This window comes from Leptonychotes weddellii, chromosome 9 (genome assembly GCF_054177405.1).
Source record: "Leptonychotes weddellii isolate Sample4059 chromosome 9, ASM5417740v2, whole genome shotgun sequence".
In the NCBI taxonomy this organism is placed as follows: Eukaryota; Metazoa; Chordata; class Mammalia; order Carnivora; family Phocidae; genus Leptonychotes; species Leptonychotes weddellii.
The window spans coordinates 13,247,463-13,259,660 of record NC_138377.1 but is presented as its reverse complement, the minus strand read 5'-3'; the positions used below and the strand labels follow the sequence as shown (position 1 = coordinate 13,259,660).

Genomic DNA, 12,198 nt, shown 5'->3' with positions numbered 1-12,198 from the left:
GGAGGGGAAAAGAAGGAAGGGAGGGGGGAGGGAGGGAGGGAGGAAGGAAGGGGGAAGGGAGGGGGAGCGGAAAAGAAGGAAGGGAGGGGGGAGGGAGGAAGGAAGGGAGGGAGGGAGGGGGGAGGGGAAAAGAAGGAAGGGAGGGGGGAGGGAGGAAGGAAGGAAGGGAGGGAGGGGGGAGGGAGGGAGGGAGGAAGGAAGGGAGGGAGGGAGGGAGGAAGGAAGGGAAAAAGGATTTTCCTGAAGACAAAATCTGTGGCAGAAATAATACTGAGGAACCTCACGATTTGAGGATTCATAATTCATGATTTTGAATATTCCCCATATGCTAGTGTTTTATCTGTCACTGCCGTGTACTGGCACTGTTTTTAAAAACTATGCATCGGGGCGCCTGGGTGGCTCAGTTGGTTAAGCGACTGCCTTCAGCTCAGGTCATGATCCTGGAGTCCCAGGATCAAGTCCCGCATCGGGCTCCCTGCTCGGCAGGGAGTCTGCTTCTCCCTCTGACCCTCCCCCCTCTCATGTGCTCTCTCTCTCTCTCTCTCATTCTCTCTCTCAAATAAATAAAATCTTAAAAAAAAAAAACAAAAAAAAAACTATGCATCATATTTAGTAATTACGGAATACTACACCTAGATAAAAATGATAGGTTAGCAAAAATGCCTCTGGTAGTTTCAGCTGTCAAATGTATGTCCAGTGTCAGAGATTGTATATGAGATGAAGAAGGTGTAAATAAAGGACTAGAGATTAAAAAGAGGGCAAGAATGAGGTGTCATAGAGCAGACCAGAAGGCCAGCACATGTGATCCCTCAGAACCTGCCCAGGGAGACGGCACCTGGCAGGGCTGTGGGCGGTTCACTGCTAACCTCTCTTGTCTTGAAATTCATGATGCTTCAGTACTCATAACAAGATTTATAAGCTAACTCTTGAGCCACTCTGCAAATGAATATAAAGAATGGCCTAAAGAAAGGAATATTTATCTTTTCTAGTAGTTTCTATCTAAAAGAAGTAAAAATATTTATAATCGAGCATACCTGAATAAAAAGATTGGAATTAACTAATGATGACATAACTAAATATTGACAAAATTTATCATGATGACCAACTTAAAACAGTTTTTCATGGGGAAGTAATCTGTTTCCAGCATTATTTATATGTTAACCTTAGTCAAAGTGAAATTGTGTGTACTAGGTAAGTGCTGTAGTCCAGTTTGGAAAAGGATTGTGGGAGCACCGAGGTGGCCCAGTCGGTTAAGCATCCCACTCTTGATCTCAGCTCAGTTCTTGATCACAGGGTGGTGAGTTCAAGCCCCCACACTGGGCGTGGAGCCTAGTAAATACATACATACATACATACATACATACATACAGTGAATTTGTAGTCAGAAGACTAATTAAAAATATCTTTGCTACTTACTAACACCTGTCCTTGGCAAGTTAGCCAACCATTCTGCCCCCTGGTGAACTCATCAGTCAGTGGAAAAAATAATACCTACCCAATATACCAGTCGGGGTTGTTCTGAATATTAGATCAGATCATGGATATGAAAGTACTTTAAAAATTCTAAAATACATTATTACTAATATATAATATTATTGAATACTTATTGCATGCCAGTCATTGTTTTGTTCAAATATTGTAATTTTCTCTTCCCAGGGCAGTACGTCAGTATTCCCTGCAGCTTCCTCCAGAGAGAAAACTCCACTCTGAGTAAGATCTTTTTGACCTCTTCATTTTGCTTAGTGGAAATCAAGAATTAAGAATCACACAAACTATTATTAAATAAATCTGGACTGAATACTGATTTCTCTTACAACTAGCTTTGGAGTTCAATCATATAATATACCCTAAATTGGAGAATGATCAGAATTTTCTGAAGTAGTCATCAATCACTTCATCTTTATGTCCAGGGGAAATTTGTCCCTAAGTTAATAATGCCTGCTGGTTGTTTTTTTATATAATTAGTACCCATAAAAATAAATAAGAATAACAAGAGTTTTAGAGAAATGCAGACTTTGGATAGCTCAGGATACCCTTCCAGGAGTTTCTAACCACCAGGTCTTTACAGATAGCATACTTCTATGTTTTAATGTCGTTTTAGTTAAGGTACACTTTTTCAGGGAATATCATCTATTTTATAGAGTTTCATTTATTCTCAAACTTGCTGCTTAAATATTAGAGCCTGACAATCAGTTTGAAAGTGTAACTTTTTATATAACATTTTAATCTTCTATTATCTGATTTTCTTAATTCTTCCCCTTACATTTACTTATTGAGTAATTGTGTGGTTGCTTGCTACTTACATTTCTATCAATTCACTGATTTCAGCTAATTAAAATCAAATTTATAATAATGTTCCATTTTCTTGTACTAGTTATTAAAATATAAGATAAAGAAATGTGCCCACATAATTAAAAATTATCACTGTATTTATATACATAAATTTCTCTACTATCATATTTTTTTTCCTCTCCATACATTTTGAGAAAAAAAGAATAATTTTTTCCGCTCAATAAATTTCCCAACCTTCAAACAAGATGCTCTTCTAGGAGCAGAAGAGGATTTCATACTTGAAGTTCTTGCTTCTCTGGATGAGTTTCGTCTTTCCCCTCCTCTAAGTGCCATGCACAGGGCTCACACCTCTGCTGCTTGACATGGTCAGGAGTCAGGACCTGTAAAATGCTTGTCAAGAACACACACCCCCAGTGGTTCACATTTGGTTGCCCTTTTGTCCTTGGTTGCTCTGTTTTGTTTTTTGTTTGTTTTGTGTGTGGGGGTTTTTTTTATTGGTTTTTTGTTTGTTTGCTGTTTTAATTCCTGCTTGTCTGTTAGTACTGAATGGATGCTATACACATCTATGAAATTTTACTTGATTAGGGAACATTTTCTCATCTTTCTTTGCATAATTTAAGAATGTAGACATAAGGGTTTTTTTTATAACATTCCTCTTGAATGTGAGACAGCAGTATATTTGTCCTCGTAGTGGTAGATACTTCTAATTAGGTACTCGTGTTTCCTATAGTTTTCAGTGTAAGTAGGAAATAATTTTTATGCTGTGTACTGCTTTGTTTTCACAGTGAAGAAGAACTGTTATATCTGAGCTTCATTGAAGATGTAACAGATGAAATTTTGAAACTTGGTTTATTTTCAAACAGGTTAGATTTTTTAAATTATATTATGGTGGTTGAATAGTACATTAAATATTCTTCCTTATCATGTTGATTCCTTTAAGTTATTTCTACATATTAGGAAATGAAAAATTATATTGCTTTCTTGGGGAGGACATATTTATTTATTTTATTTTATTTTTTTTAAAGATTTTTATTTATTTATTTGAGAGAGAGAATGAGAGAGAGCACATGAGAAGGGGGAGGGTCAGAGGGAGAAGCAGACTCCCTGCCGAGCAGGGAGCCCGATGCGGGACTCGATCCCGGAACTCCAGGATCATGACCTGAGCCGAAGGCAGTCGCTTAACCAACTGAGCCACCCAGGCACCCCATGGGAGGACGTATTTAAAAAAAAAAGATTTATTGGGGCACCTGGGTGGTTCAATCGGTTGAGTGTCTGCCTTTGGCTCAGGTCATGATCCCAGGGTACTGGATCGAGCCCCACATTGGGCTCCCTGCTCAGTGGAGAGCCTGCTTCTCCCTCTCCCTCTGCCTGCCACTCCCCCTGCTTGTGCACTCTCTCTGTCAAATAAATAAATAAAATATTTTTTAAAAATAAAAGAAGATTTATTTATTTGAGAGAGAGAGCATGCAAGTGGGGGGAGGGGCAGAAGGAGAGGGAGACAAACTTCTCACTGAGCATGGAGCCCAATGCGGGGCTCAATCTCACGACCCTGAGATTGTGATCTGAGCCAAAACCAAAAGTCGGATGCTTAACTGAATGAGTCACCCAGGCGCCCCTTAGGGGGACATATTCTTATAATTGATAGCAAATTATAAAGAATGTTTAATTCTTACCGTATAAGGCAAGTTCACAGTTTGGGGGAGTTACAGAAAAGAACAGATTTTATTCATTTAAATACTGTTATTTCTCTTAGATGCAGAGAACAGATTGGTGGTTGCCAGTGGTGGGGGTAGGCGAAATGGGCAAAGGTAGTCAAAGGGTAAAACTCTCAGTTATAAAATAAATAAGTCATGGGGATGTAACGTATAGAATGGCGACTGTAGTTCATAGTACTCTGTTGCGTATTTGAAAGTACTTTGTGAGAGAGTAGATCTTTTTTTTAAAAAAAAAAGATTTTATTTATTTATTTGACAGAGACACAGCGAGAGAGGGAACACAAGCAGGGGGAGTGGGAGAGGGAGAAGCAGGCTTCCCCCCAAGCAGGGAGCCCGATGTGGGGCTCGATCCCAGGACCCTGGGATCATGACCTGAGCTGAAGGCAGACGCTTAACGACTGAGCCACCGAGGCGCCCCTGTGAGAGAGTAGATCTTAAAAGTGCTCATCTCAAGAAAAAATTCTGTAACTGTGTGGTGATGGATGTTAACTAGACTTATTTGGTGATTATTTTACAGTATAAACAAATATTGAATCATGTTGTATACCTTACACTAATATAAGGTTAGTGTACACCTCAATTTAAAAAATCCATCACGGGGCGCCTCGGTGACACAGACAGTTGGGTGTCTGACTCTTGGTTTCAGTTCAGGTTGTGATAGCAGGGTCGTGGAATCAAGCCCCGTATCAGGCTCCCCACTCGTCATGGAGTCTGCTTGAGATTCTCTCTCTGCCCCTCCAGCTCATGCTCTCTCTCTCTCTAAAAATTAAATAAATAAATCTTTAAAAATCTATCACAAAAAAAAGAAAAGAAGAAAATGAGGGTTGCCTGGGTGACTCAGTCAGTTAAGCATCTGCCTTTGGCTCAGGTTATGATCCCAGGGTCCTGGGATCCAGCCCCACGTCGGGCTCCCTGCTCAGTGGGGAGTCTGCTTCTCCCTCTCCCTCCCTGCTCCCCCTGCTTGTGCTCTCTCTCTCTCTCTGGCAAATAAAGAAATAAAATCTTCAAAAAAAAAAAAAAGAAGAAAATGATACCCATATTTGAAAGAAAGATGTAAAACTGTCTTTATTCACAGACATTACATCCATGTAAAAATCCCACAGAGTCTACAAAAAAAAAAAAATTATAACTATGCAAAAACAAACACTATATCTCTTAGTTGTAATAGACTGGTGAACCAAATTTTTGCTTATTTGCAAAGATCCATCATCTCATTTTACTATTTGAAACTTGTCATGAGAATCAAAAGCAAGCATTTTGTAAAGTGAGAACAAATTAAAAACTAGGTTTATACACTGTAAGTGAAATGGGAAGTTTGCAAAACCAGATTAGATATTGCATATCTTAAGGAAACTATGTGGTTCTGAATCAGCTTGAACATTATTTATCTAAAGTTCACTGGGCACAAAGGCTCACTTAACATTATGTATCATAGAACTCCATTATTTATACTACATGCTTTCCCTGTTGAAATATGTCAAGTACAACATTTCTAATGAATTATTTCTATTCTTATGTGAAGTTTTTTTTAATTAAACATTTGTATTATTGCTATAAAAAGATACACTAAAAGACCTAAGTTTCGGGGCACCTGGGTGGCTCAGTCAGTTGAGCGACTGCCTTCGGCTCAGGTTATGATCCCAGGGTCCTGGGATCGAGTTCCACATCGGGCTCCCTGCTCTGCGGGGAGCCTGCTTCTCCTTCTCCCCCTCCCCCTGCTGGTGTTCCCTCTCTCGCTGTGTCTCTCTCTGTCAAATAAATAAATAAAATCTTTAAAAAAAAAAAAAAAAGACCTAAGTTTCTTGTTTTTTGTTTTGTTTTATTTTTTAAAGATTTTTATTTATTTATTGAGAGATAATGATAGAGAGAGATCATGAGAGGGGGGAGAGTCAGAGGCTGAGCAGGGAGCCTGATGCGGGACTCAATCCCGGGACTCCAGGATCATGACCTGAGCCGAAGGCAGTCGCTTAAACAACTGAGCCACCCAGGAGCCCCTAAGTTTTTTTTTTATAATAATTCTGTTTACTACTTTTGTTTAAAAAAGGTGGCTAAAAATGTTTTCATAATGGTTATAGAGTTTCAAATTTGCAAGATGAAAAAGTTCTATTGGTCTGTTTCATAACAATGTGAATATATTTAACACTACTGAACTATACATTTAAAAATGGTTAAATGGTAAATTTTATATTACCTGTTTTTTACCACCACAACAAAAATATTAAGATTCCAACTGTAAATCAAAAAATAAAGCACAGGTTAGAAGCAAAACAAAAATAAAAACAAAAAACATTTGCACAGAACATGTGTTTATCGTAGAAAAAAACTTAAATTTTTCTTTTAGATTATAAGGCTATTTATTGCAGCATTTGTTATAAAAGCACCAAAAAAATGGAACCAACCCATACATTGAATAGTAAAGGTTTGGTTGAATAAATTGTTGAATATCTACAAGAGCAAGTTCTGTTCAGGGACTTAAAATGATGTTTTAGAAGTGAATTTATTTATACAGAAAAATGTTCAAAATATAATGGTTGATGAGAAAAAACAAAATAGGTACCCAAACAGTATGTATTGTTTATAAAAGGTAGAATACAGATTTCTTGGGCTTTTAAAAAATTGCTAAGTTGGGGCACCTGGGTGGCCCAGTTGGTTAAGCATCTGACTCTTGGTTTCAGCTCAGGTCATGATCTCATGGGTCATGAGATCGAGCCCTATGTCAGGCTCCCCACTCAGCAGGAAGTCTGCTTGAGATTCTCTCTCCCTCTGCTTCTGCCCCTCCCCCCTCCCCCACTGTGCGTGTGCTCTCTCCTCTCTCTCTCTCTAAAACAAATATATAAATCTTTTTTAAAAATTGCTGAATAAAGCAGAACTACTAAATCTAAGATTGGCTTACTTCATTGATAATAACAAATGGTAACAAAGGAGTTGTTTTTCAGCAAAGGTATTGATACATTCATGTGATAACAAGACAAGCATAGTGCAGTTGAAAAATAATTTCTCTGGAGCCAGACACATCTGGGTTAAATTCTCTTAATGGCTTGTGACCTTAGGAGAGAGGAAGTCATCATCTTAGATCATTTTCTCATCTTTAAAATGATCTTTACAATACCTTTCTCTCCAAAAACTGGTCGTGATTAGAGGTATAATGATTGTGTGTGTGGCACAGATGTCTGGCCCTTGGTGGTATGTGATGAGTGATGGCTTTTAGGTTATTATGTGGATTTACCATCAGTGGAATTTTTTTTCAAGTATAATTGAGGAAGCATTGTAAAATAACTGTAAGAGAATTTCCTTTAGGGTTTGGTTTGGGGGTTGTGTATGTGAAAGAGAAGGGGAGGGAGAGGCTTTTGGTGTTTGCATAGATGCGTGAGAGGGAAAACATGCTTTTTGGTGTGTGGCAGGGGTATTGTTGGACCTCTTTTAAAATATTTTCACAGAAATGTAAGTGTTACATAATCTTTCAGAAACAATGGCATCTGTTACAAAAGTTAAACAAAAACAAAAGCCATACTAGCTCCCAAATTGGAGAACTTGACAGAACAGGGAAGGATTAAGTGTTTAGCTTTGGAAAGAAAATACTCTTCAACCTTTAGTAGTTCTGTTGTTGCATGGCTATTTTGTATTTAATTGATTTTCTGATTTTGAGACATTAACATTTCTATTTATCATTTTTAGGTTTTTAGAACGCCTATTTGAGCGACACATAAAACAAAATAAACATCATTTGGAAGAGGTTTGTCTTTCTTTAGACATTCATTAGAAAAAAATTCTAATATGGAAAGAATTTTAAAGTTTTTCCATAGCCTCAAAAAATGCATTAAAAGCAAGTGCTGTTTTTCCCTTGTACCTTTTGTATGTATGGTGGGGTGCGGGGGGTGGGTGATGAAAGAAGTATTAACCCTGCTGAGATGAGCAGCACTGCAGACAAAAGTAATTCAATTTGACGAGCCTAATTAATGTAATTATTCCCGTCTTGTCTTAATCCTAGGAAAAAATGCGCCATCTGCTGCATGTCCTGAAGGTGGACTTAGGCTGCACATCCAGAGAAAACTCAGTAAAGCTGGATGATACTGATATGCTGAATTTACTTGATTTTGAACAGGCTGAGAATTCAGAAGAAAATGAAGATAAAAGTAAACATGATACCACAATTCAGCAGGAACGTCAAGAATACCAAAAAGCTTTGGATATGTTATTGTCTGTACCAAAGGATGAAAATGAGAGACTGTGTTCACCAAATGAATTTTTCCTACCCATCTATAAATCAAAGTACTCAGAAGGGGTTATAATTCAACAAGTGAATGATGAAACAAACCTTGGACCTTCAGTTTGGGATGACAAAAATCCGAGTGTCTCTGACAGCTTAACGGACCAAGAGACCTCTGTGAATGTCATTGAAGGGGATAGTGACACTGAAAAGGCAGAGACTTCAATTGAATTATGTTGTCTTAGCACAGAACTCTCCCCGGCTCTTCAGCTTCACAGTGTCCAAGGTGACAACAGTCATGACATGGCAGGACCGACTCTTAAAATCATGGAAATGAGCATTGAGGACTGACCTTTGGATGTGTGATCTTCATTAATAAATATCCCAAAAGGCCAGTAATTCAATATTCCTTTTCCTCTGTTTTATTCTTTCATATATTAAGACTTCTGTATTTGCTTTCTATGCTCTATAATAAAGTACCTTAAATTAGCAGCTTAAAACTACACACATGTATTATTTATCCCACAATTTCTGTGTATCAGGAGTCTGGGCATAACTTAGATGTGTCTGCTCTGGGTCTCAAGGCTAAAAGCCAGTGTCATTTGGGGCTATGGTCTCATCTGGAGACTTGACTGAGGCAAGAATCTGCTTCCAAACTCTTTGCAGGTTGTTGGCAGAATTCCTTTCCCTGAGCTGTAGCTCTGAGGGCTTTTTTTTTTGCAGGCCATCGGCTGCCCTCAGCTTCTAGAGGCTGCCCACCATTCCCTACCACTTGGTAAGCAGCCACAGCATCGCTGCTTGCTTCTTGAAGGCTAGTGAGATATTACATAATGTAATCACAGGAACGACTTTCCATCACCTTTGCTACCTTCTTTTAGTTAGAGGCAAGTCACAGGTCCTGCCCACACTTAAGGAGTAGAGATATTGTACAAGGGTATGAATGCCAGAAGGTGAGAATCACGGGGTCCCCCTACGATCTGTTGGCCACAATCTCTAAAGTTGCTTTTCAGGGGACGATACTTTACCCAGACATAAGTGATTTTGTATGCATTGGGAAATGGTTTATGATCTGGCATGGATCTTGAAACATTAAGCCTTATCTGTAGTATCTTTAATTTCTTCTTTCTCACTTTCCTGCAATATCTAAAGCTTCAAGGCCTTTCTAGTTATCAGTGAGCTAGGCAGAGTGTCAGCTCCGAAAAATGTCCCTTCTTAATGAGGGCAAACATTCTATCAACCCAGTTTGATACTCTCTTGGCCTTGTAGTTCATGAGTGGGATATTTACTATTAAGATATGTCTCAGCAGGGGCGCCTGGGTGGCTTAGTCATTAAGCGTCTGCCTTCGGCTCAGGTCATGATCCCAGGGTCCTGGGATCGAGCCCCACATCAGGCTCCCTGCTCAGTGGGAAGCCTGCTTCTCCCTCTGCCCCTCCCCCTGCTTGTGTTCCCTCTCTCACTGTGTCTCTCTCTGTCGACTAAATAAATAAAATCTTTAAAAAAAAAAAAAGATATGTCTCAGAAGACTTACCTCTATTCATATTTTTTCAACTGCTTACGATAATGGAATATTCGAGTCCCAGTTTCATGCCTAGGGACTATGAAGGATAAAAAGATGAAACAAAATAATGATGATAACCCAGATGTTCTAGAAACTTAGCAATGGCCCCCAAGTATTCCAGTCTTCAACTCAGGCTTTTATCATCCCCTGCCCACACCAGTGTTTCCACAAAGGTAGTGCATACCACTGGAGGTATTAGAGCTGATTTCTGGTGGTATATAGGTGAAGATCTATCTCTCTCATGGGAAGCTGACTGTCACCACTGTGTTCAGGATTCAGGCTCAGGGACAACCTGCAAAGTACAGTATAGAGGGGCTGAGCACCCAACCCACTTCTCCCCCAATATCTTAGGCCCCAAGTCACCCTGCTGCAGCCCTTCCTCAGCCCCACCTACCCCTCAGCTCCCACCTGTGGAATTCTCCGCCCCTCCCAACTTTCTGAGCAACCCCCTTCCTTTCCCATCCTACAATCCTCTTCAGTCTCCTAAAAGATCCTCAACCCTATGCTTGGCTCCCAGCCTGAGTCTCCCCATCAGTCACCCCTCTCTTTTTGGGCTCCATCCTTCTCTCAGCCCCCAGGGCTCCTTTCTTCAATCCCAGCGTCATTTTTCCACAAACCCCTTACCCTATTATCCATGCAACTACCTCAGACTTACTGCCCTGGCTCCGATTTTCCTCCCTTTCCTGGAGCTGCCATCTTGCTTAAGGGGTTCTCAGTAACTGGCTTCTTGCTGGTTCTCCACACTTTGGGCTCAGCCTCAGACCCGCCATTTCCTGCTTTGCCATGTCTGGGACCCCTCTAACTCTGGGTACAGCTTTTTGTCTCTAGGACCATGACCCATCCTCATTTTTGTACCTTTTAGGGTATTTTGTTGTGGTTGTCGTCCTCGTCGTTGTCCTCAGGTTTCCCTTTAAAATTCAAGCGTAGATGTGTTGGTTCAAAGAAATATCAAAAGTGATTCTTGGTTCTGGCAAAAGTGCAAAGGTGGGGTGTGCATGTTAAGTTTGGGAAACACTGGCTTAGAGTCTTCCAGCAGCGTCTTACTCTCTCCCTCTCCTTCTCCCTCCTCCCGCAGTCCATCCTTCACTCTGCTCTCTGGAGGCGTGAGGAGTGAGCCTTTGAGACAGACTGCCTGGGTTTGATCCTTGCGAGCTGTGACCGGAAGCTGGGTCACCAGCCTCTGTGGGCGGCCTCGGTTGTTGAATGTGCGTAATTTTCGGAGCCTTCACTGCTGGGCTCTAAGAACTAAATAGGTTGTATGTGAATTAAATATTCACAGCTGCTATTCTAACGCAAATCATGTCACCACTCCCTTCAAAAACAACCACATATGAGAGTTTCCTCTTGCTGACAAGATAAAGTCCAGGTCCCTTTCCATTCTTTATTAAGTCATTCTCCTTCCCAGCTCATCTGCCATCCTCCCCCAAACATCCTAATTGTCTAGCACATCGAATTACTTGTTCCTTAAACATGGCAGAGGTCCTCTCTCCCTCTCTCTCTCTCTCCACCCCCCACCCCTTCGTACTTGCTACCAGCTCAGAATATCGTTTCCCCTGTACCACCCTCTTGGGTCTTCGCTGACAGCCCAGATTGTAACATCATGAGACCTTGTCTGATTGCCCTAACATTTGTCCCACTTGCTCTGGGATCTGGGATCTCTCAGATCTATAGTATGAATTATAATACTGTTTATGTGCCTAGTTTCTCTCTGGTCTAGACTATGGGCTTCTTAAGATGAAAGACTTATTTCTCTTTGGATCCCAGGTCATTGTCTGCTTGAGAATGAATGCATTTGTTCATGGAGGGAGATAGTTGAAGCTCGAGGAGAGGCTTAGGCACAGGGGAGGTTAGGGGGAAAACACTCAAAGTGCAAATTCCCCCATGGAAGGGAGAATGTAGCAAACTGCTAAATTACAAGAAAATTTCCTCATTTGCTCACATTTTACATGGTATAAAATATAAATTAGCATCTTCCTGAGAAGACTTACTTTTAAAACTCACATTTTTTTTTTTCCCCAGTGAAGCCAACCAGAAAAGATCAGAGCGGCTTTTGGGCAAGACAATTTGCCAAGTGGATCAATTAGTTGCGATGTTGCCTGTGAATTAATTTTTTTTTATTTATTTTTTTATTCTTATGTTAATCCCCACCTGTGAATTAATTTACCCTGGGCCCTAGTTTAAGGGTTTGGACTAAATGATCCAAAGATTTTATTTTTTTTAAGATTTTATTTGAGAGAGGAGAGAATGAGCAAGAGAGCACGAGCAGGGGGAGCAGCAGAGGGAGAGACAGAAGCAGAGACCAACGTGGGGCTCGATGCCCTCACGGCCGGACCAGCGCATGAAGGGTAACCAGCTACTTCTAGATCTTCATTAGCTCAACGATAATTTCTAAAGCCCCTAGGAATTAAGCCAAGGCTAACTTTGG

General features: G+C 40.4%; 1 protein-coding gene across 1 annotated transcript in view; it reads left to right on the top strand.

Moving 5' to 3' along the window:
* Nucleotides 1-8,714, top strand: part of SPATA7 (spermatogenesis associated 7) — a 29,318-nt gene extending 20,604 nt beyond the window's left edge. The window contains exons 6-9 of the mRNA XM_081829742.1: nucleotides 1,657-1,710; nucleotides 3,078-3,155; nucleotides 7,683-7,740; nucleotides 7,996-8,714. Of these exons, the coding sequence (XP_081685868.1) occupies nucleotides 1,657-1,710; nucleotides 3,078-3,155; nucleotides 7,683-7,740; nucleotides 7,996-8,565 (760 nt within the window). The 3' untranslated portion in view covers nucleotides 8,566-8,714. The remainder of the gene's footprint in view (nucleotides 1-1,656; nucleotides 1,711-3,077; nucleotides 3,156-7,682; nucleotides 7,741-7,995) is intronic.
* Nucleotides 8,715-12,198: the final 3,484 nt, after the last annotated feature.